Raw genomic sequence first — 24,635 nt, 5'->3', positions numbered from 1 at the left:
GTCACCTTTGTACTTTGCACTTGCTCTGAATTGACTCCACTGGATTGTGTATGTCCATTGCTTAGAGACGGCCCTCAACAAACATTATACTATGAAAACTTTTACTTTACACAAGCCCTTTTTACTTCTACTACCTCCTTTGCACTCATAATAAGAATCAGCTCAATTCAGGTTTTTCCTCTTTCTCTCCTTCTCAGGCCGTAGCCAGTCTCTGCTGAGTGAGCAAGGCCCTCTGGCAGAGTCGGAGCGCTTCGAGGGTCTGTACCGCATCGGCCTGCTCTCTCCTATACAGCCGGGCCAGTGGAGCCTCCAGGCCAGGACTGATGGCCACCTCACATTCAATATTATAGGTAAAAAATATTCTGTAAGGATTATTTTAAACCAGGCAAGATAGATAAGAAGACAATCTTATTAAGTCGCCAAAGCCTGAGCCCAGTTGTTAAAGACTCCCTTAAACTCCCTTATAGGAAAGGGAGGGTGTCTAAAAATCTATAAAACAATACAAGACATCAGCCGCCCCTTTCACAGGATATTGCGAAACTGGCATGGGAGGAGGACTTGGATGTTATACTCTCTGATGAGACGTGGCAATGTAGTTTAAAACGTATACATACCACCTCCAACCCTGAGTGCCCGAAATGTCGCCACAGTCCAGCTACGTTAGGTCACATGCTCTGGTCGTGCACTTCACTAGGTAACTTCTGGGTGAGGATTTTCGATGCAATCTCCTACATTTGTGGTGGGACAGTAGATCCTAGCCCCATTATTGCTGTCTTTTGGGGTGTCTCCGTCAGAAGAACAACTTACTGTTCTCCAGGCAAACGCTACAGCATTTGTAACGCCGCTGGCCCGGAGGCTGATTCTCCTGCAATGGAAGTCAGTGAAACCTCCCTCGTTTAATCAATGGGTTAAGGAAGTACTCTCTATCATTCCATTAGAGAAGTTGAGATTTAATCGGAATAACTCCCGGGATAGATATATTAAAATCTGGTTCCCCTTTATGGAATTTGTCGAAGGCATACCCTTCACTTGATATAATTTTCTCTTACACACTTACATACACGAGATAGCCAGTTGGATTCATTGATGCATAATTCTGTACAATGTTCCTATTCTGAACACTGCTTAACAATGTACATTGGTTGCAGACAGGAATTGTCTGCAACCCTATTATAGGTATTATTTTTTATTTATTTATTTATTTTTTTCCACTGAGGCCTTGGGGTGGATGGGTGGGTGGGGGGGTTGTTCTATACTACCAATGTTTGTTTTTATTTTGTAAACTGAATATCTATAAATAAAGTGTTTTTTAAAAAAAGAAGACAATCTTATTTCAAGCAACTAGGGAAGGTAACAGTACATTCATGCCTGGAAGGTGCCACTTTACTGGCAAAACCTGTATAGTCTTGAACTGGTGGAGACTCAGCAGCTCATAGATAATATGAGGACACAGAAAAACACCTTTTCATCTGCTCTGCGCCCATAGGTGACAGCAATGTGGATTTCCTGTATTACTTTGCCACTGTAGCCAATGAGACACACCCAGGTCTGGCCAGAGTGGAGGGCAGTCCAATAGCAGGTGAGCGAGATTTAGATTTTTTTTTTCAACAAAAGTAATAAATCAGATAACACTTGTACATGTATCTATTGACAGTGTAATGCTCAGACTCGGCATTGGTGCTGAAAAAAATGGCACTGGTGAATCTCTACCATGGCCAGGTTGGTCTTTATATGGTGCTTAATTTCCCAGGTGTCCCTGCCTTTCTGGTGCTGGCTGTTACGGGCCTAGCTCCCAATGAGGAGGCCTCTTTCAGCCATGTGACACTGCTGGGAGCGAACGGGGAGAGCCTCCAGCAGGTGTGGCTGAACTCCTCATCTCCCTCCTCCTACTCTGGAGAGGAGCTGGTGGGTCGGGTGGACTCTATTCCCCGAGTCCCCTTCTGTGTCCGCCTGTCTGGCCGGGACAGGAGGGGAAACAAGCTGGAGAGGGTTTCCACAGAGATGATACAGCCCACTCATGTTCAGATACAGGTAACAAAACAATGATGATATTAAACAGGACACTGGCAACCTTGCAAAGTAATGTTGGACTGAAATGAACAGAAAATATTCAGCTATTCATTTCAATTTAGATGCTTTATTGGTGAAAAACAATAACCATCCAGTAAAAGCAGTGCAGTGTTGTTAATTGATGTACCATAAACTTAAACTACAGTATACACGCACCGAGCACTTTATTAGGAACACCTGTACACCTGCTTATTCATGCAATTATCCATTCAGCCAATCATGTTGCAGCAGTGCAATACATAAGATCATGCAGATACAGGTCAGCAGCTTTAGTTAACGTTCACATCAAGCATCAGAATGGGGGAAAAAATTTGATCTCAGTGACTTTGACCATGGCATGGTTGTTGGTGCCAGACGGGCTGGTTTGAGTATTTCTGAAACTGCTGATCTCCTGGGATTTTCATGCACAACAGTCTCTAGAGGTTACACAGAGTGGTGCGAAAAACAAAAAGCATCCTGTGAGCGGCAGTTCTGCGGACGGAAACGCCTTAGTGATGAGAGAGGTCAGAGGAGAATGGCCAGACTGTTTGGAGCTGACAGAAAGGCTTCAGTAACTCAGATAACCTCTTTACAACTGTGGAGAGCAGAAAAGCATGCAACACGTCCAACCTAGAGACGGATGTCACTTTGGTAGCCGGTTGACACTGAGCTGAAAGCTGATACCTACCCAGTATTAGTAAGGTGTTCCTAATAAAGTGCTCAGTGAGTGTATATCAACAGCAATTCAACAACAAAAAGCCACTGTCAGTTGCCCTCTGTTTTGAATTTTAGAATTAATATATCTCAGCTTTCAAAATGCCCCAATAATTTTCTTTGACCCATTTTCTGTACAAACTAATGTTGGTGGATTTACAAAATCATACTAGAAAATAGTGGTAATTAATTACCTTTACCACCTTTAATTGATAGCTTGTTGGCCTTCATTCAGACCCCTAAATCCACTGGCTTCTTTGTGATAATGTTTCAATCTTTCTCAGTCTGCCTGTTTGTGTCTGTCTGTCTTTTAGGTGCTGTCAGTCCCCCGCCTGGTGCCCGGTCACAGCACCATGGTGCACTTTGATGTCCTGAACCACGGCCCGGCCCGACTCTTTAACCTGACCGCTGATGACGACTCTGGTTATCTTCATCAGAGGGGACCTCACAGGTACATCTTTGAGCCAAGAAATCCATCAATAAGTGGTCAAGCCATTAATTCACTAATTTCTCAGCCATTCCTGCTGTTCTTTTCTTACATGTCATTATGTTACTGTCATGTTCTGTATTGAATATTACATATATAAGTAGAATATTAGAACAGCATGTTGCACAGCATTTGAAAACTTTTGTCTCTAAATAAGATATTAATACATGAAAGTAAAATTCATTCATATTGTTTCTCAGAACAGATATATATGGTTTTGGAATTAATCCCTTCACAAACACAATAGCGTGCCCATTTCATGAAAAGGTAACCTGCAGTAGTTGAAACTTGTGATTCTATCCCCCAGCATCCCTGTAGCAGAGCGAGGGTCTATCCGTGGTCAGGTGGACCTCCACACGCCTGCCACAGCTGAGGCAGGAGGGACTGTCACCCTGACGCTCACCGTGCGCGCTCTCGACTCCCCAGACTCAAACTACGCAGTGGCCTACTTGACCATTGTTCCCCCGGTGAGGCCCTTCATTGAGCTCTAACTGTGATACACACCCTTAGGAGCCTAGCTTTGGTGCTATTTGTTAAAGAAATTGCCTATAGCCTTTTGCATTTACACTTCATTGTTCATTCAATTCACCTTACACCCTGTTTGCTATTTCTGACATCAGTTGTCCAGTTTATTTGATTCTTTTTGTTCTGTATTCTGTAGTCTCTTTTTGTAAAAAGCTCAACTAGGGATGAGCATTGGAAATTAGCAGTAGCTATAAATGCTGTGATACATTTTGTTCTACCATTCGTTCTACCATTTGTTCTACCATTGTATGTACAATGTATCTGTCCCTATTAAATAAATAACTAAAACATCACTTCCTCTTTCTCCTGTAGGACCCTGACATGTCCCCTCCATCGTGCTCCACCCCACAAGTCCAGCGGTCCTGCCCTCCCCAGTGCTCCAACTCCGTCTGGAGTGTATCTCTGGCTGTGTCAGACAGGGGGCGCTCTGGCCTCGCTGCCCTGCAGCTCCACCAGGGTGAGGGCATTCTCACTCTGTTCCACAGCCCCCCACCTACAGCGGACAGCCTGGGGGAGGACCGGCCCGGCCCCGGCCAGCAGCAGGCAGATGGGGACAGGACAACCGGGGGGAGCCACCACCACCACCAGCACCGCCACAAGGCCAGATTAGAGAAAGGAGACGCCCCTGTGAATGTGTCTGAGTGGGCAGCGGGCTCATCTCAGCCCCTGTGGGTGAGGTACACATCTAGCTGCTCCGCTCCTCAGGCAGAGCTCCTGGTGTGGGACCGGGCCGGAAACATGAGGCGCTGCCATCTCTCCTCCGGGCAGCAGAGGCAGCAAAGAGACAGGAGCACAGAAACCAGTGGAACTGGAAAGATTACACTCACAAGCTTCTCACTTGTGTTGTTGGGCTTGCTATGGCCTCCTCTACTGTAGGTCAGTATTATTACAAATGTGTTTTGCAGGTCAAAATAATCTGTGTGTTGACTGCTGGATTCCAACAGCCTCAAAACTTGTCTCAACTAGGAGCTGAACAATGGAGGTATCATGGCTAATTTTGTGCTCAAAGACATAAACAAGGCTCCTAGCCCTGAAAAGGCATGATACCGCATTTTCCTCAATCAACTAGCTAATGAAGCTCTTATGCTTATTTTTTTTTGGAGGCTACTGATGGACAATATTTGAAAAACAAATGTACCATTTGCCATACAAAGTATATATGTGGATTTAATTATGTGCATTATGTGCATTTAATGCTCAGAAAATGGTCTTAGACAATGTTATGTTTCTCATTGTTTTCCAATAATGTTTGCTGTAACAACAGTGTATGATGTTGGTATATGCTGGTTGGTTGCTGTACCAAGAGTATGCTGCATTTTATGACAATTTTGGTTCTGTTATCATACCATGACAGTTTTATATAGTTGATATCAGTTTGATATTACAGTGACATCAAAATGAAAGGCCAGCTGCACTGTATATCATCCACACTCAGTATCTCTGCATAATACCTTCCTCAAATATGAACAACTGGTTGTCTTTGAGTTTACTACTGTGATTCTTAAAGAAAGTACACTGAATAAAGGAATGAATCATTCTTCAGATTCCCATGAATACTGTAATACTGTATAATTATTTCAGTTGCAACTTCCTTCACTCTATACATACACATCCTAAGACAGGGCAAGAATGGACAAGAATATACTGTATATGAGAACGACCTCATGAGTCAGTCTCTTCTCCATGAGGCAGCACCTCCCACCCGCTCATTCCTTCCACCAGAGGAGCCTTGGGTCATTGGCTTGAGTCAGCAGGTGTGTGTCTTCTCATTAAAGCTGGCCTCTAAACAAACACCGTTCTAAAACAAAAGTTCAATAAACCCTCTAGTTGGTTCAGTGGTTAATATGTGGCTGAGAAAAAAAACAAACCTTTACTTAATGTTTTCTAATGGGTGAAGTGGTTGCTGAACTTTCTAGTTGTGAACTCATGGGGCTTATTTCTATGGGGCTAAATTATTTATCAAAAACTATCACCAATATTTGTTCATACATCCCACATTTTACTTTACAGTCACACACATTCATCTTGTTTGGTTACCGGTTTTGTTTTACCTCTGGTAAGATAATCAGTTGTCCATTGCTACATTGTATCACTGCTACACATGCTACGCCACATCTGTGTGAAGCATTTTTTGTGCCAAACCACAAGGCTGTCTCAGCATGTTTTGCAATATTATATAAAATGTATATGATTAAACAAAGATACTAGTTGAACAGTGATATCTCATATGTATGTTTTTAAAACATCAGCTTTTCCTTTTAGAATTCAGTTAGCTTTTCTTAAATAGGAAATCAAAACTTTATGTTTCTTGTACTATAATAGGCAGACATCACAGCTGTGGAAACAATCAACTTGGATTTTCCTCATCAGTAGTCTGTCCAATCCATTTCATGCTGTAATGTTCATGCAAAACATTCTTTAGACAAAGAATTTCATAGATTGCCATTCATTCTCTGACTGGAAATAATTTACCTTTCCGCTGGGAACAGATTAACTGACATGAGAGCAAATAAAAAGACACAGATAAAACCTTTACCAATCCAGTAGATTGCCTTTGTGCTATAAAGCTATGGTGAGAAAAGTGTCTCGGTGTTAGTAGTAGGGAGTAGATGAGAGCAGGTATGTCATTGAAGTTAAGGTCAAGGATGTGTGATCCAGCTGCTGTTCTGCCTTAGCTGTTAGCTTATTATATGTAAGCTTCTTCACTTCATATGCCTCATCTACCATGTCTTCCTATGGCACAGTGAGCTCTACAATGTAAACAGTGTCAGTGGTGCTGACTACCTCTGGCTGGACTGTAAGCTGCAGGCCTACGTCTACTCACATGTCCCAAACCCCAGCCTCCTAAAGCTGTCCTAACCTGTTATAATCAACAAGTTATAGAAGTAATTATATATATTTAAGCTGTGCTGTAATGGCTTGTAGCAGCTTGGGGCCAAAATGAAATAAAGCAGGATGGAGTTTCCTGAGGTTACAGCTCACTCTAATTGGTTAATGTGTTATTCAATTATGTGAGATGACACGGGCACATTGTCAGCGACTGCTCCACTGACTCAAGACTACACAATAGTAGAAATGGGTCACTTTCAGTCAATAAGTACATCCTTGGTTCAAAATTAAGCCAGACTGTGTACACAGAGAGACACCAGCATCCAGACTGGAACACCTGCACACAGGGAATAAAAGAGGAGAGGAAGAGCCGGTGCAGACAGAGCTTTTGGGTATGTTGAAGAAAGAATGTGCAGTGCAAGACAGGACAGCGGAGACGGTGGAGGAGAGAGGACAGTGGGCCAGTAAGGTGGAGTTTCTCCTGGCTGTAGCAGGCAATATTGTCGGCCTGGGCAATGTGTGGAGGTTTCCTTACCTCTGCTACAAAAATGGAGGGGGTACGTCTGCCGCTCAGCCCTTATTACCAAAACATGTGAAGCATTTTTGGCTCTTTGTAGTGGTGCAAATTCTTCTGCATTTTGTACATTCAGGTGCATTCTTGGTGCCATACCTGGTATTCGTGGTGACGTGCGGTGTACCGCTGTTCCTGTTGGAGACCACCATAGGCCAGTACACCCAGGAGGGGAGCATCACCTGCTGGAGGAAGCTGTGCCCGCTGGCAGAAGGTACTTCAGGACTTCACTGTAATATTTCTGCTTGGAGACTCAAAGTTGCGTTCCACTGACTAGGGGGAAAGTAGCCAACAGGGCAGAAACTTAATCTGGTAAATCCAAGATTCACCAGTAACTTCACTGTCTTATCTTCAAATGATGACTGGTTACCTGCAGGAGTAGCTGGTAGACAAACTTAGCAGCCATAACAAGCAATTATCAGCATTTAGTTGTTGGCCAATGTCTCGATAGTCATGACTGAATTCTATATACAGTATTTCACTGTGGTAACCATACTGATGAGTGGGTAAATGCAATAATTCAACTGGAATGAAGCAAATGCAAACTTAAATGCAAATCTTGAAAGACACAGATACTTTAATGTTCATGTTCTCCATATCCGAGTTATGGCCTGGTTGTTAGTGGCCTACAAGGCAAATATTGACAAAGTAGTAGCTATGGCCTCTGTGACCCTTAAGACGGATGAGATTCCAAGGTAACAACGGTTGAAAATGAATATTTAGTGAACACATGAATGAATATGAGTGAATATTTTAGTGAACACATCATATGTTCAGAAGCTTTAAAATCTAGGGTAAATACGTTTAACTTGATTATAATTGAACTCTTAACATTAACACATTAATGTACCAAAATCTTGTCCTGCAGGTATAGGCTATGGTGGGCAGCTGATTATCCTGTACAGCTGCATGTGTTACATTATTATTCTGGCCTGGGCCTTGTTCTACCTAGTGTTCTCCTTCAGCGCCGAGCTCCCCTGGGCCAGCTGCAACAACTTCTGGAACACAGGTAAAGTGTTTGTATTTAGGTTGGCTAGTTGGTGTCAAAAAGCCGAGATTTGCACATAAAATCCAGGGACACAACATCAAGGCTGGGCGTGTGTCATCATAGAATTGCCCTGAACATTGATTAACAGCTGAAAAAATTCAGTTTAGGGTTTCATCCCCCTTTAACTTGGCATGACATTTGCCATTTTTTACTGCATTAATAGCCTGTAACAATGAGATTCTACCCCCTCAAAGTGATTTATTACATTTCCGTAACAATTATCCAACATGCCACAAACCACAGCTGGCTTCATGATCCCGCCCCCGTATTACCCAGAATACTGTCTAACCAGCATGAACACAGGGTGATCTAATCCTGCCTGGAATACCATATGTAACTGAAAAAAACAACAGAGCAAGAGAGCAACTAACCCCCGTCAAACATTTGGTATGCAAGTATCACAGAAAAAAATATTGGTAAGAATTGTCTGCATTCTTTTACAGTTCCACCACAACTTTTTTAACCTAACTTTGAAGTATTAAGAGACATTTCCTCTGCATGAAACCATAAAAGAACAAAATAATGTATTTCCCACTGTAGCTATTGCATTTATAATGGATATTTGACAACTTAGTCTGATGCATTTCAGTGTCTCCAGCATGGCGAAACTCTCAGTGACTAACAAACGATTTTCAAACGATTATGGAAACATATTGTCTGTTTTTCTTTCTACCCTATCAGACGATTGTGTAGACTTTTCAGCACTAAATGGCACCTTCAAATGGACCAACCAGACTAACACAACCTCTGCTGCAACAGAATTCTGGGAGTATGTCTATACAGCTTCTTGGTTCAATGAGGTCCTTTTTCATGGCCAAATTTACTATTTCATGTGGGGAAAAAAAGGTGTCTTATTATAACGTTTTATACCCATCTGTCCTTTACCATGTAGACGACGAGTGCTTTCTATCTCAGGAGGGATTGAGGAGATGGGCAGCATCAGGTGGGAGGTGCTGCTGTGCCTCATTGCTATGTGGGTCATCTGTTACTTTTGCATCTGGAAAGGGGTCAAGTCTACAGGCAAGGTATATACTACAGGCACATTTTTTGGGGGTAAAAGTGGCCCATGTATATACTATATACATTTTTATAAATGTCATATAATGGCCATGTGTTTTTCCAGGTGGTGTATTTCACTGCCACCTTCCCGTATATAATGTTGTTGATCCTACTGATCCGCGGCCTCACTCTGCCCGGGGCTGTCACAGGAGTCGTCTTCTACCTTCTGCCTGAACCCTCACGTCTCACAGACCCACAGGTAGTAGTAGGTAGTTATTACAGCACACTGATGGCAGTGTGCTGTGTAGGTGAACAGCATTTGTCATGCAGCTGTCATTGTTGCTCTGCTGGAACAGGTGTGGATGGAGGCCGGTGCCCAGATCTTCTTCTCCTACAGTGTGGGCGTGGGCGCCTTGGTGGTGCTGGGCAGCTACAACCCCTACAACAACAACTGCTATAAGTAAGTCTCTGCCAAAGTAAGTCTGTCAGTTGGATGACATGTTGGCAAGCATCCACCCTGCTGAAGTGTCCTTGAGCAAGACACAAAATCCCCACCAGCTCTATAGGGGGCGCTGTGCTGCAGCTGAGCCTGACCTCTGACCTTACTTGAGCGGGGCAATTGAAAGAGCCCATCGCATTGCATACTTTATAAAGCATATTTCTGCCATACCATGAGCCATGACATATTTAGCCGAGATGTGCCAGTGGACAAGATGTATCTAAGCTATTGTGAATTCAAAAATTGTCAGTTGTGTGCACAAGTGAGTTCATAGAGTGTGTTTTTTTATGTTTTGCAGAGACTGTCTCTGGCTGTGTTTGCTGAACAGCAGCACCAGTGTGGTAGCTGGGTTTGCTGTCTTCTCAGTGCTGGGATTCATGGCTCATGAGCAGGGAACTCCCATTGAGGAAGTGGCAGAGTCAGGTAACACAAGCAACCTGGGGCACACTTTCACCCACATGACCAAAAGAGACAGTGACCGGCCGACTGACATTACGATCCATAGACACACACTGCCAGCATGACAAAGTACATATTGAAATAAAGTCAGTTTCAAAAGCTTCCTTGGTTGCATGGTGAGTGATGGGAAACCCTGCTGATTTTACAGTTGGCCTTGAATTCATTTTTACTACCTATCCGACAAACCACAACCACGCGGAAACACTTTTTACCAGGAAGGAAAGGAAGCAGCAGAAACCACTATGGAGAGATCAGTCACAGGAATACACTCATTGACACAGATGCAGTATAATCACCCTATCAGTGTGTTAGTTTTTAAATACAGTGCAAGAATCTTTGTAATATAGCAGCAGCCGATGCTGGATGCTCACTTTCAAACTATGGAGCAACACACACACAGAGTGCATTGCTCACTGCAGAGTGCAACAGACAGCCAGTCTGTTTCCCATCTTTCTCTCTCTTTTTCATTTTATTTGATACTTAGCCTCTCAAATATGCATGATTTCATGTGACTTGCCTTGTGGCAGGGAGCTCTGAAAAATGCACGCTAAAAGACCAGAACCTGCATCAAACTGTGTGTCTGGATTTGGCCACTATTCCACTACATCAAACAGTCTGGATGTCACATTTTACCTTTGCTATACCAAGTTATTCTTGCTTAATTGGTTAAATGGCAGTGGTAAAGACTGAAAGGAAGAAGGTAACCAGCCTAGCATCCCCTTCAATGTTTTCCAGGTCCAGGCCTGGCTTTCATTGCATACCCACAGGCAATAGCCATGATGCCCCTGCCTCAGCTGTGGGCCATCTGTTTCTTTGTCATGATCATCCTCTTGGGTCTGGATACACAAGTAAGATGCACATGCCCATGCATTCTTTCTGGAAGACCACATTTAATTAGGAAATGTAGTTATTCTTCTGTCCATTTTCTGTACAGTTTGTTGCCATGGAGGTGGTGATGACATCCATCGCAGACATGTTTCCTGCAGTAATGCGCAGGGCAGGACGACGAGAACGCTTTCTCCTCCTATTCTGCCTCACCTGCTTCTTCTTACAACTTCCCATGATCACAGAGGTCAGGATTTAGTGTTATTCTTTTCATTATTTAACCTTGATGTGTGATGTGAATGAGAGAGAAGTTTCTTTAAATTCACAAAGATTTACCACTGCTAGATTTCTACAGGACATTCCACACAGAGGTTGCAGAGATCAGAAATCCTTTGTGATAGAAACACAGGATTGAGACGATATTTACACACTGGATGGAGAGTGAATATGAGAGAATGGATGCAATGGAAACACTTTATTATTCCATTGCATCCACCTGAAAACATTTTCTAAAATACACCAATTATGGGCGACCACTGATGCTTTCCAGATTGACCAACAGAAACCCTGACAGCACAGAACAAAGGAGCATAAAATTGGAGTCTCACAGTCCAGTCAATGAGGCTGCTACTGCAGTGAGCACCAAACCCCATGAGAAAGCAACTTCAAACTGGAAGGCTAAGCTCAAAGTTAGTGGCTGACATCCACAATAAAAGAAAATAAAAGCCCATGACAATTATACCTCTCTGCTCTTGCCCCCAGGGAGGAATGTATGTGTTCCAGTTGTTTGACTACTATGCCTGTAATGGAGCCTGCATTCTCTTTCTCTGCGTGTTTGAAACCTTGGCATTGGGCTGGATATTTGGTGGGTATTCAATTTAAAATGGCATTCACACGTTCTCTTGAAAAGTTACATCTAAAATGACATCTCCTCATTATATATAACCCCCCTCTCCTAATAAGGCGCAGAGCGTTTGTATGGCATCATAGAGGACATGACAGGCGTGCGTCCCAACCCATATTTTAAACTCTGCTGGCTCTGGCTCACACCCATAGTCTCATTGGTGAGTTGGGCTTTCATTGTCAGGATCACAATACAGAGATATACCGTAATGGAGAACTGTCCACACATGCATGGTAGAGCTTCAGTCACAAAATCATTACAGATCATGTATATTTCCCAGCCATTTGTCTCTCTTTCCATGATATACACCCAAAGGTGAAGCGACCTCATAGCAATTTGCAACAATTTACAAAGCCATATTTCATTCTCTCTCACATCCCGCACTGTTCTTTATTATTTCCTCAGGGATCTTTCATATGTTCCTTAGTTGAGTACCAGCCTCTGACTTTCAACCGTTGGTACGTGTACCCAGACTGGGTGTACATGTTGGGCTGGATAATGGCCCTCTCCTCTATTCTGCTCGTACCAGGGTGGGCAGTGATGAAGCTGGGTACTGGGCCTGGGACCCTCAGTCAGGTGGGACAACTGTGTAATTGTTTGTAATTGATGAATCAACAAAATCACGGTGGTGGTGTATCTGTTAAACTACTGAAAACCTACTAATTCATTTTCTCAGCTGAATTGAGAATGTACATCAGGTCCTTTAAGTGATGAGCACGTTTTGTGATCATAGGGACGATTAAACTTATTGAAAACACATCCAGTAATCCATGGGCTCGAACTTGGATGTGAGAAACTTTTTCTTCCCTGCAATGTTTCATCCAACAGCAGTGAATTGGTATTTAAGACCTCATGGAATGGAAATCAGAGTTCAAATTATGACAAGTGCCCATGTTGAAACAAGATATTTCCTTTAAATGTGTGAAGAAATGTGTTTGTAGTGAAACAGGTTTTATCACCATACATGTGTTCTCCTACACACTTGGAGGGAAGCCCAGCACAGTGACTCAAGCCCCTTAAGAAATGTCTCAAAAGATTTGACAGATAAGGCATTAAGATTTCACAACATGTCTACAGGAAGAATGATAGTTTTTATGATTGTTTTGGCTTGTTTTATTTCCCAGGAATAGAGGCTCTGCAGTAACATTAACATTACAGCAAAACATGCCTAGACTAAAATGATTTGTCCGCCTCAATATCAGGAGAAAAATTAACGCAATAATAAAACTCATCATGTCCTGGCTTAAAATCCAATGAGGAGTAAACGCGTAACAACAACAACAATAATAATAATAATAATAATAATAATAATAATAATAACAGTAATAATAATAATATTGTATGTGAGGAAGCCTGCATGTCCCTTAACGCTAGAATGACCCTGTTCAGTGTTTTTTTTCTGTTACCTTTTACCCATATAAATTGTATATTTATCTTTAGTACATTTAAAAAAAAAAAAAACAAGTTTCAATGATTCTTCAATACTAAAAAGCATATTGCTTCCATGTAAAGTAACTAATTTGAAAAAAAACATTAAAATTGAATGCAGGTCCATGCAGAAATCACTGTTATTATCAAATAATGTATTTAAAACAGAAAGAAATGTTCAGTGTACATGCTGTACATATTGCATACAGTAAAAAAGAAGGGGCCTGAAAAGTTTTTTTCTAAATGAGCCCAGCTGAAGTGACGAATAAACATAATTATAACTTAAAATCTCTGCAAGATCAAATGCATAATTTATATCATTAAGTTGAAGATAAAGATGAAGACAAAAGGCCTTTTGAAGAATTCCATTGATCTCATTGAGGGTCATTTTGACCCTGCTGCATGGAAACTTGTAAGTCTGTGAGGTCATACATACATTCTAGAGTTAAAGGAACAGTTCACCCCAAAAATGAAAATTCTGTCATTATCTACTCACCCACATGTCAATCCATAAAATCCATAAAAAGGACTTGGAATATTTGTACATGTTTTGTTGAATGTTTTGTGGTGAAGTTTTCTCTCCATCTGTTAGCGCTTCCATCGCTTGTGTCAGCCTGACCTTGACCGCTCACTGACCCAAAACAGAGAGGCTGAGCTGGAGAGGAGCAGATCTGGAATGGTTCACCACCAATTAATAAGAAAGGTTACCTGATCCCATCACATTCATGTGTCCAACAACTTAAGAGGTTTTTTTTTTTTTACTGATTATGATGTTTCTTTTAACGTTTTCTTCATGCAAGTCTTTGGTTTATGCTAATCCACTTGTCAGAGACAGGCAGAGACTGGTAACACTCAACATTTCAACATTACTATGATTAAATGTGAAACTACAGAGGGTGCACTTCCAGAGAATTTTATCTAATGTCACCATGGCAGAGAAACTGGGAGAATCTCACTGTAAAGTCCCCCTCTGACTATTGATTTTTTTCTTAGAAACCTCCAGAACTACACTCAGTGTAAAACAAAATGTATTTGTGTACCCTGATGCAGAATGAACAAGACTGATTGACCACAAAAATTTCAGATTTGACTTGAGTGAAAATTATTGCTTCTTCTTGCTAGATATCCTAAAAAAGGCAATACCATCAGTAGCTGAATCAGCAGTTGCCCATTTGAAATTTATTTTTTTATGACTGTCAATCGCTGGCAGGGGAGTCAGAGTCAACTCCAGATATCCCAGCTGTGCATCACAACCTCACTGACTCTTTTCAGTTTCCATGGTAACAGTTGGGAGTAAATCAAGGTTGTGTACTGCCATTGTCAGACAGTTTCATGTGGAAAAAAATACTACTATAACTTGAAAAACTGCATATGAGGTCTATTTTTCATATGGCACTTTATTTAAATACCTTAAAATAAATGAAAGATACATGCATGAATATTGTATAAACCATTTTATTGTTCAGAAACGTGTGCATTGTTGGCAGTGTTGTCTATCAAATGTAAAGCGCAAGGAAAAAATGAAAAAGAAAACTAAAATCATACAAATACCACATGCACAGTAACCACTTAATCTGCATACACCTAAACTTTATATCACTTTGATATCATCAAGCATGCTCTTTTTTCTCTCAAACTTACAGTATTAATTGTGGTCCATCTATGAGTAAAACAGATGGCCAATTAACAGAACACCACAAATTTGAGGCTTGGTGCAAATAAAACAATACCATGAAAGTCAACATAGATACAACAAAGATTCTGCATGAGAGGAAATAGTAAAAATGATTATCTTCAAGACACTGTATTGAAATTGCTTCCATTCCCACAAGATGTGTGAAATGTTACATGTGAACTGAATAAAGAAACAGAGTTCAAACGATTTCAGTATGATATTTCATATCACACGCATTAAAATGTGCCTTGGTCATGGAAAACCTTGAAGAGTGAAAACATTGTTTTTAAGGCTTGGCTGAAAAGCATTTGGATGACAGTCCTGGCAGAAATCCAGTGTAGTGCAGTCTATGATGTTATGGAGCGATCCTCCCTGCAACATGAAGCACCAATTTGGCCTCCGCCATTTCCTTTTCCCTTCAAGTGCCATTCTTCAGTGTTCAGCAATGTCTTTGAGGCAGGCACTGAAGGCACTAAATTTTTTGGGGCGACTAGCTCTCTGGTCATGAAGCAGGGTGTTGGAAACAAACAATTTCAGCTTCTGTTAAGAGATGGCTTTATTCACCTTTACCCTGAATGGATGTGATCTGACATGACAACCAAAAGACTCTGAGAGCTGAAAAATAATGAAATGACACAACAATATATCAGAGCTGTCACTGTGTAAACCAAGTCCCTGTATCTCCTGTGGAAAGATGCTTTAACTTCTCATAATCCTTCAAGTGGTTCACAATCCTAGGCCTTCTTTTTTTTTTTTTTTAGAAAGACTGCAATGTGATATTGGATATGGCTTGAGGATTAGGTTGCACTTGAGTGTTGAGGGATCAGCTTCCAGATTTCCGACACTTTATTCCAGTGAAATGCAATGGGCGACCGGGACTGGAAGTTTTACACATGGACAGAAACATGTACAATGGATACAAAAACAAAAACTACAGTCACCATTGGATTTCTATTGACCTGCAGAGAAATTGTGTGATCCTGATAAAACTGGGCCTAAATAGCCAGTGATAATCCTTTAAAGCCAAACATAATAGCCAAAAAATAACTGTAACTGCTAAAATCATGGGGTTTCTGTTTTTCCACTGAGCAGCCCTGAGAACTCATCCTCCCATCGAAGGCACTGAAGAACATCCTAACCGGTGGAACTGTCAGGAGGCACAAAGGTGACTTTCTCTGAGGGTTTGCCACTAGCTTTGTGCTCCCTGCCTTGCTCTGAGTGAGACTGCGGTGACGCGGGACACCTCTGGCTTGGGTCTGGCACGGGGGTGAGAAGCGGAGCCGACGGCACACCTGAGGTCTCGGCGGCAACCGGCCCGTCGGCGTCTCCTACGGAACCGCTCTCCGGTCGACTCGCTGAATCCGGACGAGAGGCGACTCGCTCATTTCGCAGGATTCTGAGGTCGGGGTAGCCGCCGGACTCGGCCATGGCTCGGCGGAGATGTTCCCAGGCCGCGTTGCCGTCCGCGGGCTCGCTGGCGGCCTGGCACAGTAGCTGGGTGTGCTGCCGCAGCTGGGCGATGTCGCGCTCGGTGGCGTTGCTCTGGCGCAGCAGCTCCCGAGTGCGCAGGGTAATGTCCAGCAGACCTGACTGCCTGAGGATTTCTAACGTGTTGAGGAAACGGCGGTGGCGGGTGCTGGAGACGCCGTTTCTATGAGGCCCTCTGGTTGCTAGGAAGGAAGAGGAGTTGTACAGAGTGGAGGCAGGTGGGGAGCCCAGGCTGGAAGAGACAGTCGGACCGGAGGAGGAACGGCTATCACTGTTTGAACAGCTTAAAACGGCTAATTCAGGCTGACGAAGGTGCTTCTCAAGTAGGCTGCTGGTGGCAGAACAGCCGTCGCTCTTGTGTTCGGTGCACACCCTCTTGCTCAGGTTCTGGGAGTCCTCGCTCACTGAAGTCTTGTCCGGCGGCTTCTTGCTGGGGTGCGGGGCGATGCGGGGGTAGGAGTTGAGAATGGGGAGGAAAGTGCCACTTATTTTCCTTCCTGCGCCGCCGGTCTTGCGGGACTTGTGGAGCTGGAGGGCGACGGGCAAGACCGGGGCCAGGCGAGGCTGCCGGAGCACGATCACATGGGCGCCACCAGAGCCGCCGCTCTCCACTTTGCAGTTTCCCCAGAGCAGCTGACCTCTTTTCTGGATCATGTCCGGCTGGTAAGAAAGAGAGGAAGAGGGTAAAAGAGGGAAAAGGAGGACCCCAAACAAGTATTAGAAGGAGGGATATGAATACATGGACGTTTTTGAAAGGAATGAAATAGGGAGAGAGAAAGGTCAGAATTCACGTTTGTTGTCCAAAAGTCAATGAAATCAATCAAATGAAAGCTCAAGCATATCCTGTTTTTTATATCAAATCTGTCAATATCATAATAGATTTCTAGCAAAGCTTTGAACTTGAATAGGGCAATTGCAAAATCACAACCCCTCACTCTGTCACATATGGATGTGAAAGTTCTGAAAGACTTCAAAGTGGTAAAAGGTCAGATCCCAGAGCATTCAAAGACAGGATACTCACACCAGTCACCCTGACCTTCCTCTGACATTTGTCACACACACACACACACATGCACTCTAATTTCCAAGTGAGTCATAACCTTGTTTCAACCACAGACTCTCACTTTTCAGCTCACCAGCCTCGCTTTACAACTCTTCTCCCTATTTCCTCCATAGCCCCCCTTTTATTTTAATTCAATCCGTTCAACTTTTCTCTGCCTTCTCGTTCTCTCCTCTGCGTCTCGGGTGTCTTCCTGAATCTTTCATCTGCATCATCTTTCATTTCCCCATGTGCCTCAACTCCTAAACTCCGGTCTTGTTGTACAGTGGCATTAGTGTATACTGCGTTGGGTACATCTCATTTCTATTTAAAAAGAAATGAGCAGCACTCCAAGCATATAGACTAATATTTTTTCTTAAAACACAGCAGTAACAGATGAACACGTTTCAGCCCTCGGCCATCATCAGAATAAATTAAGACATATTAGTTCATATGCTTGGAGCGCTGCTCATTTCTTTTGAATTCAGTATCCGTTGACCTTGCACCCAGTCCAAGATATATTGTTTGACATTTGAGCCTTTTTGAGTTCTACATACATTTTAAAGAATCCTTAACAGCAGTGAAATAGTGATATTGGTGCATCCCCGACCTCACTGCCCCTCCTTGAATCCCTCGTACCTTTTTGAGCACCATGTTCTTGATAATGTAGATGGGCGGGAGCTCGCGGCTCCCTGGCATCCGGATGGGATTCCCTGGGTGGGGGGGGGGCTGCTCGGCCCTGCCTTGCCCGAGGCCCGGGCCCGGCTGCGCGGCTTCCCCGCGGCCGCTGCCTCTGGGCTGGCTCTTGCTGCTCCGCTGGTCCTCCACATCTGTCTGCTGCCAGTCTGAGCCATTGTCTGGAGAGGAGCAGAGAGAGAAAGGCTGACCAATACAAAGAGGAATACAGAGAACTCTTAGGATGACACTGGCCAAAAAGGGAGAGAACGGGAACAGGTAGGCTTCGGAAAACATCTACCGGCACTCCCAGGGCTTTAGACTGCCACTAGTCCTTTTATATTTTCTCTCACTGATGCGGCGGTCCTTGTAGAGAAGCAACAGTCAGCCGATACTGTGGCTAGGATTAGATCCAAGTCATGCATGTGAATGACATATGTCCCATTCAGATTTTATAACCATCACGGCCCGTGCTGACTTGTACAGGCAATGTATGAGCATTTGCCACAGATAGCGCTCAACATGCGGGAGTTTATAGGAAATAGTTGTAGAGAATAAAAGTTAGCAGGTTCTCTGATTGTATCGGCCGCATTTACTTGAACTCACCAGAGAAGCCAGAGTCTTTCTCTGAGCTGCAGCGGGAGCCCCTTCCACTGGAGTCGGCCGTGCCTTCAGTGCCACGTAAGGCCAGCAGAGTGGTGCTGTTGCTCTTATCTTTAGCATTCTTGCTGGATGTGCAAGGACTACGCTCGCTCAGGCAAGGCTGTTCCTTAGGCATACCGAGGCCTAATGAGAAAGTCCACACCAGGATATGACATTTACTCCTGTTACTTCCGAAGAATTCCTCTGCCATTTTTGCTTTAACAACACACAGTATTGTATCATTTTGTTCTTACAGATGGGGAACAATAAAAAAAAAATGAATGCCCATCTTCAAATTGCAGTGTGTTTTGGTTCCATACTACTATTATTTGGTATGTGAAATGAAACAATAACTGTGCAATTTAAGTGCAGATTCTCAGATTTAATTTGAAAGTATAGTAGTAGCATCTTAAAGTCTGAAAGCCATGAACATCCAGCTCTTGATACCTTATTGTCAGGTCTTCTGATCAGCCTTATTGCATTTTCAAGTATTTCTGTGCAGATTCAGATGTCACTATGCTTGGCTGCTTTAAGTAACTGAGGCAGTGTGGAATTTATGGTTGTAGTAAAGTAATCACAGGTCTGAGTCTTCAATCCAACATTGAGTCATCATGCTGCTGTAACAGAGTTTCCAAAGTGGCATCCCTAATAAGAGGATAGAGACAAAGCATCAAGAAATGTGTCTTCTCCAAATAGTTTTGTAGATTACCATATACTGTATGTTTAATGAGGTTCTGTACTAGGGCTGCAAAATTACAAATACCTAGCCTACTGCAATTTTCAAGACACTGGGTATTTTATTAGGAGGCAAAGATCTTTTAGACAGCTTCCTACATAAGGTATTAAATGTGCAGAATCCCTGACCTACAAAACAGGTTACATTTTACAAAAACTCTGTTTTCAAACCAAGCAAATCTAAAGCATTCATTTTCATTTGCCTTTCAATTACACAGATTTTTTCAAGTGCTAAAACAGAAATTACGCAGGCCTAGTAAAAGTAGTGTCCATGTGTGTTGTAATTCATATCGCAATCACAATAATCAGGAAAAAAATGCAGCATTTGTCAATATCGTGCAGCCTTCTGTTGTCAACATCATTCAATAAAGACCAAGACATGTATAACTGAAACAAGTTCAAGACAAAGGTTAACGAGCTCAGTCTTGTATGAGCCCAAGAATTTAAGACTGTAAGTCTTTTTTTTTATTATTCTATATTCATCATACACTACCATCAGCTTGCTGTACCAAATAACTCCTTGGCAACGCCACGGAGAGTTGCCAAACCACAGCAGGAATGGCTTCTGCTAGAGGAAAATCACCTGGTAAATGACCTAGTAGCCTATTGCCTTTTCAGGTTGGTCAAATTGTGGGCAGCGCAGTTATTATAGTAAACTAAACATAAAACAAAGACAAAACAGGTGTTAAAAACATTGTTGTAAACTGAAATAAAAAAGTAGGCTGAAGAAAAAAACCCAACTAAAACCATCTTGTCTAGCCTACTTGTAAAACTAACTAAAATACAAATAAACGTGACACGTTTTTAGTTTTCGTTGTATGTACAGGCGCATATACTTTACTGAAAAGTAACTAAAACTGAAATTGAAATAAGTAGAAAAATAAAAAATAATAAAAATAATTAATGAACCAATAGGAACTTCAAGAAGTTCAGAACCCATGACCAAGACCAAGACTAGATCCGACACGAGCTTCTCTACTCAGCAACTGGTTTCTATGTACATTGTACAGACAAGATTGACAACAGGTCACTCGTTTCCATGGCGGCCACGCATCTTCAATAAGGCACTGAGCAATAAACAGCTGTAAATGCATATGGTCCCAGTGCCTCTCCTTGGTGAAGAGACGGTTACACAATAGGATCAAGGCTTTTGTTTGATCAGAGGAATTGTACATATTTGAATTTGAGTGACGTGTATCTGGAGACGATGATCCAACTCTACATGTAGAGTCAATTTTTATTAAAAAAAAAAACAAAAAAAAAAACAGGTTTGTCACAAAGTGCTTTTCAGCAAACAGGACACAAATACATGTAAAAACACGATAATAAAACAAGGGCAGCATAAGGTGTCATAGGCCAAGTAGTAGGCTCCACTGGACTGGAGCATGTATCTGTGCGCGCGCCCACCATGCATTAACAGGGGTAATGCGTTCACGTTGTTGTGAACATAGGCCTCCATGATGTCTTATTTGGCTTCTCCTCCATTTCACTCAATCCTCTCAGACTATAACCCGCTTCTGTCACCTCTGTATGTTTTGAGTCCACTGAAATACCCTCTACATCTTTCTCCCATGCACATGCGCGCAGGGTTGGGAGCGTTTATTTTCTCTCTCTCTCTCTCTCTCTCTCTCTCTCTCTCTCTCTCTCTCTCTCTCTCTCTCTCTCTCTCTCTCTCTCTCTCTCTCTCTCTCTCTCTCTCTCTCTCTCTCTCTCTCTCTCTCTCTCTCTCTCTCTCTCTCTCTCTCTCTCTCACACACACACACAACTGTATGCGCCAAGCTTGACTGTCATCATATACGTTGCAGCCAAAACGGCTACACCCGCTCCATATGCGTTCCCCATATTTAGTGTCAGCTAAAATACACCCTACTGGCCTGTGACAAACTGCTTGAGAAGGGTCACTTTTAAAATATCTTCGATAATAGAGCAAAATGAATATGAATGGATACAAAGCATGGAAGATAAATTCTAGCCTGCACACAAGTTGTTTTTTCTTTTTTGTGAAGAGGTGGGAAGGAATGCGAACAGGAGTATCTGACAGAGGCATGTCTCTGTGCTGCCTTCAAATGGTCCTCGTTAGCTTCCAATTGCGAAAATTGTAAATGTTTGCAATTATTCAGATCGTTTGGGGCGTCTTTCTCAGTTTGCGTTTTTGTCGTGTTCTTATGATTAGGCGTCGGGCGTCACATCTGACGGCCAATGTACGAGTCCAAAAACAAAAGAAGACAAAGACGGAGGGCGGACGAAGATCCCGGAGGTTGAATTGCCAGCTGAAGATGCATCGGACGAATAGGAAGTCCCAGTACACTGAGAGAACAAACAGTGCAACAGTCTAATCAGCATCGAGGAAAACGACCAGCACGAGACAAGAATCGACTTGACATCCATGAAATTGATATTCGCCTTTTGTTCAGCTAAAACAATGGCACCTATAACTAAATTGTTTTTTATGGTGGCAGTTGATTTAAGTTTATGTGACACAGCCTACTCTTCAGCGGTATAACGAAAACGAGGAAATGTGCAATGGGCATGTAGCCTGACTTTTTTATTTGTTTGCCTGTTGCAAACATCACCTGTATGATAAATTGTTGATACGACTTTCATGCTCTCCACCTGCTATAGGCTAAGCGTCACATCTCGGCAACTCATCATAATGTCCCTCTTCGTTTCACACTTTTTGCGTCGTTCATGTACGCGTGCACACAATATTTCCGACAGCATATGAAGGCAACACTACTCGCTCCCAGCTGCAATCTCACAGGCGCTCCTCCCCTACCCCATATTATGTAACCTATAACTTTGAGTCCAGCCCTCCCCATTACATAGACCCAGACTTCCTCTCACATTGCTCGTAAACACCTATAAGGTTGCATAAGGACACACAGCAAAAAAAAGCGGTTGAAAACGGAGAGACATTGGTGGGCTGTTGAAAAAAAAAAAAGAAAACACAACTCTCTAAATATGGAAAACGTATCAAAGACTGAAGGAATTAATAAGCAAAGTGTTTTTTTTTTTTACAGTTATATCACGGCTATTCAAATCCATTAGATTTATATATTTAAGTAAATTATAAAGAACGGAAAACTTACCTCCAAACGTCAAATAGGCAGTTAGGCTTTCCAGTGAAAGGTCGTGAGCCCCCTCTCACCCAGTTGTCGGGCACGGACCATTAGGCTAAGCCTGGAGCGGCTGGAGGATCATATTTACGGTGTTAACTGTCCGGCCGCCTCTGAAAACACTTCATTCTCCTCTTTCAGTCCCTGTCGGCTTCCTATACTACAGTAATAAAGGAATTGAGTGAGATTTAAGAGTGTCAAGTTCCCCAGAATGAAAAAAAGCTATCCCGGTTAACATTTCCAAAATAAAGCATAGTGAAGCCCATGGTGAAGACAATGCGTCGTCACGATTTTAGAATAATACAAAGTGTTTTAAAGAGCAATCAGAAGTAGCCTAAATGAAAACAAATTTCCCCAAATGCCCTGTTTGAAAGTTTATTTGTCCTATACAACCCAGTACTTACCTAAATACTTTCCCAAAAGTGGTGAATGGTATGCTTTTATTTTGAATTCCCGGGGTTATTCTGTTCGTCTCTGCTGGCTTGACGCCGCCCTAAGATTTGACGACCCGACGTTGAAAAGCAAAAAATATATATGTATAAAAAAAATAAAAAATAAATTACGATATCAAAATCGATTGGTTTTGGCAATCGATCCTGTGTGTATGACCAGGACTGACCCAAACTCACCCGTCGATGACATCACGAAACGTCGGGTTGATAACAGTTTGTCCTTACCTGAACTTACGGTCGCCTGTTGGACCACCTACCAGCTACGAAACACGCTGTTCCCGTGCACGAGCTGAGAACCCATTGGTTAACGTCGCTAATACCGACAGCCAATCGTGGACGAGTGCACATGTAGGGGCGGGACCATGGGCGGGACAGCAGTAGTGGCAGAAGCAAACAACAGTCAGTAAGTTATTAGCGAACGTCTGTGAAAGTTCATTTTCAAAACATCCAGGTGATAGAAGGTTTAAAAAGGATTTATTTTAAAACACTGGACTAAAAAGTACAAATCAAGACGTTTCGGTGTTCATCCAAACACCATCATCAGTTGTAATGAGTGCAGCAGGAAGTAACTCTGGCAAATAAATACACACAAAAAAGTCACATGATAAGCACATGGCATGCGGTGTTGAAGTTACATGACTTGTTCAGATGTAGGTGTGTTTGCCAGAGAAGATAGTGTTCCCAGCAGCTTACAGTGATGCCCCTTCCCCCTTCATCTTTCCACAGTGTCTCCCATTGTGGCCAATCTCTACATGGAAGAAGTGGAGAGGAAGGCGTTGGACACCTACAGGGGAGGTGCTCCGAGCCATTGGTTCAGGTATGTGGAGGACACCTGGGGCCTTGCTATAGACATTTATATTTACCTGTTCCTACTACTTCTTGGTTGTTGTAGTTCTCTAATGGGTTGTTTCTGTCTCGCTCTCTTCTTCAGACTCTTCCCAAAAACCAAAGATTTGGCATCTTGTATTGAACAGCCGGGGGGGAAGGTGGCTAACATTCCTACCTTAAAATAAGTCAGTTGTAATATTTAAGTAACAGACAGACAGTCTTAATTAGACTAGTCCAACCTGAGAATCTAAGACCAGTCTAAGGCTTAGACTAGTCTTAAACTAGCTTTATGCAACTGGCCCCTGGGTGAAGATCAAGACCCATGAAATCGGTCCCTTTACTGACCACATCAATTCATTGGATAATAACATCAAGTTCACAAAAGAAGAGATGAGGGAAAACCAACTCCCATTCTTAGACTGTGGGATAAATATGAGGGAAGGGGGAAAGCTTCAGGTTGAGGTCTACCGGAAGCCAACCCACACCGACCAGTACCTCGTGTTTGACTCTCACCATCTACTTGAGCATGAACTGGGAGTGATCCACACCCTGCAACACCGGGCGGAGACTACCCACAAACCCTGAGGCTAGGGACAAGGAACAGAATCATATAAAACAAGCATTGAAACATTGTGGGCCTTTATTAAA

The 24,635-nt window shown here is 42.7% G+C and overlaps 3 protein-coding genes across 9 annotated transcripts in view; 2 read left to right on the top strand and 1 right to left on the bottom strand.

Annotated features, from left to right (window-relative positions):
• Positions 1-5,288, top strand: part of vwa7 (von Willebrand factor A domain containing 7) — a 13,306-nt gene extending 8,018 nt beyond the window's left edge. Inside the window, exons 11-16 of the mRNA XM_071516285.1 lie at positions 198-350; positions 1,487-1,579; positions 1,751-2,031; positions 3,078-3,214; positions 3,558-3,717; positions 4,088-5,288. Of these exons, the coding sequence (XP_071372386.1) occupies positions 198-350; positions 1,487-1,579; positions 1,751-2,031; positions 3,078-3,214; positions 3,558-3,717; positions 4,088-4,651 (1,388 nt within the window). The 3' untranslated portion in view covers positions 4,652-5,288. The remainder of the gene's footprint in view (positions 1-197; positions 351-1,486; positions 1,580-1,750; positions 2,032-3,077; positions 3,215-3,557; positions 3,718-4,087) is intronic.
• A 1,710-nt stretch (positions 5,289-6,998) lies between these two features.
• Positions 6,999-14,402, top strand: LOC139641723 (sodium- and chloride-dependent GABA transporter 2-like). Its single transcript, XM_071516283.1, has 15 exons — positions 6,999-7,161; positions 7,255-7,389; positions 8,044-8,184; positions 8,905-8,992; positions 9,116-9,248; positions 9,347-9,481; positions 9,579-9,682; positions 10,020-10,144; positions 10,916-11,028; positions 11,115-11,252; positions 11,768-11,870; positions 11,969-12,069; positions 12,315-12,485; positions 13,930-14,016; positions 14,388-14,402. The coding sequence occupies exons 1-15, from the start codon at positions 6,999-7,001 to the stop codon at positions 14,400-14,402; spliced, it is 1,752 nt and encodes a 583-aa protein (XP_071372384.1).
• Positions 14,403-14,777: 375 nt separating this feature from the next.
• On the bottom strand, positions 14,778-23,416 carry LOC139641734 (CLOCK-interacting pacemaker). 7 transcript variants are annotated; one of them, XM_071516301.1, is made up of 6 exons: positions 23,385-23,416; positions 23,112-23,200; positions 22,681-22,867; positions 18,821-19,501; positions 18,179-18,396; positions 14,778-17,160 (listed from the first exon to the last, which is right to left on the bottom strand). In XM_071516301.1, the coding sequence occupies exons 4-6, from the start codon at positions 19,065-19,067 to the stop codon at positions 16,147-16,149; spliced, it is 1,479 nt and encodes a 492-aa protein (XP_071372402.1). In that variant the 5' UTR covers positions 19,068-19,501; positions 22,681-22,867; positions 23,112-23,200; positions 23,385-23,416; the 3' UTR covers positions 14,778-16,146. The 7 variants fall into 7 exon arrangements, with proteins under 7 accessions (XP_071372402.1, XP_071372400.1, XP_071372404.1 ...); XM_071516299.1 differs by lacking the exon at positions 23,385-23,416 and adding an exon at positions 23,337-23,382; XM_071516303.1 differs by lacking the exon at positions 23,385-23,416 and having other exon boundaries at positions 18,821-19,000; positions 19,304-19,501; positions 23,112-23,378.
• Positions 23,417-24,635: the final 1,219 nt, after the last annotated feature.

Source organism: Centroberyx affinis, unplaced genomic scaffold (genome assembly GCF_046629955.1).
Source record: "Centroberyx affinis isolate AG114_WGS23_722 - 3 ecotype Tasmania unplaced genomic scaffold, CSIRO-AGI_Caff_v1 ptg000397l_1, whole genome shotgun sequence".
Taxonomy (NCBI): Eukaryota; Metazoa; Chordata; class Actinopteri; order Beryciformes; family Berycidae; genus Centroberyx; species Centroberyx affinis.
The sequence above is the reverse complement of the archived record's forward strand: the minus strand, read 5'-3'. Positions and strand labels throughout refer to the sequence as shown.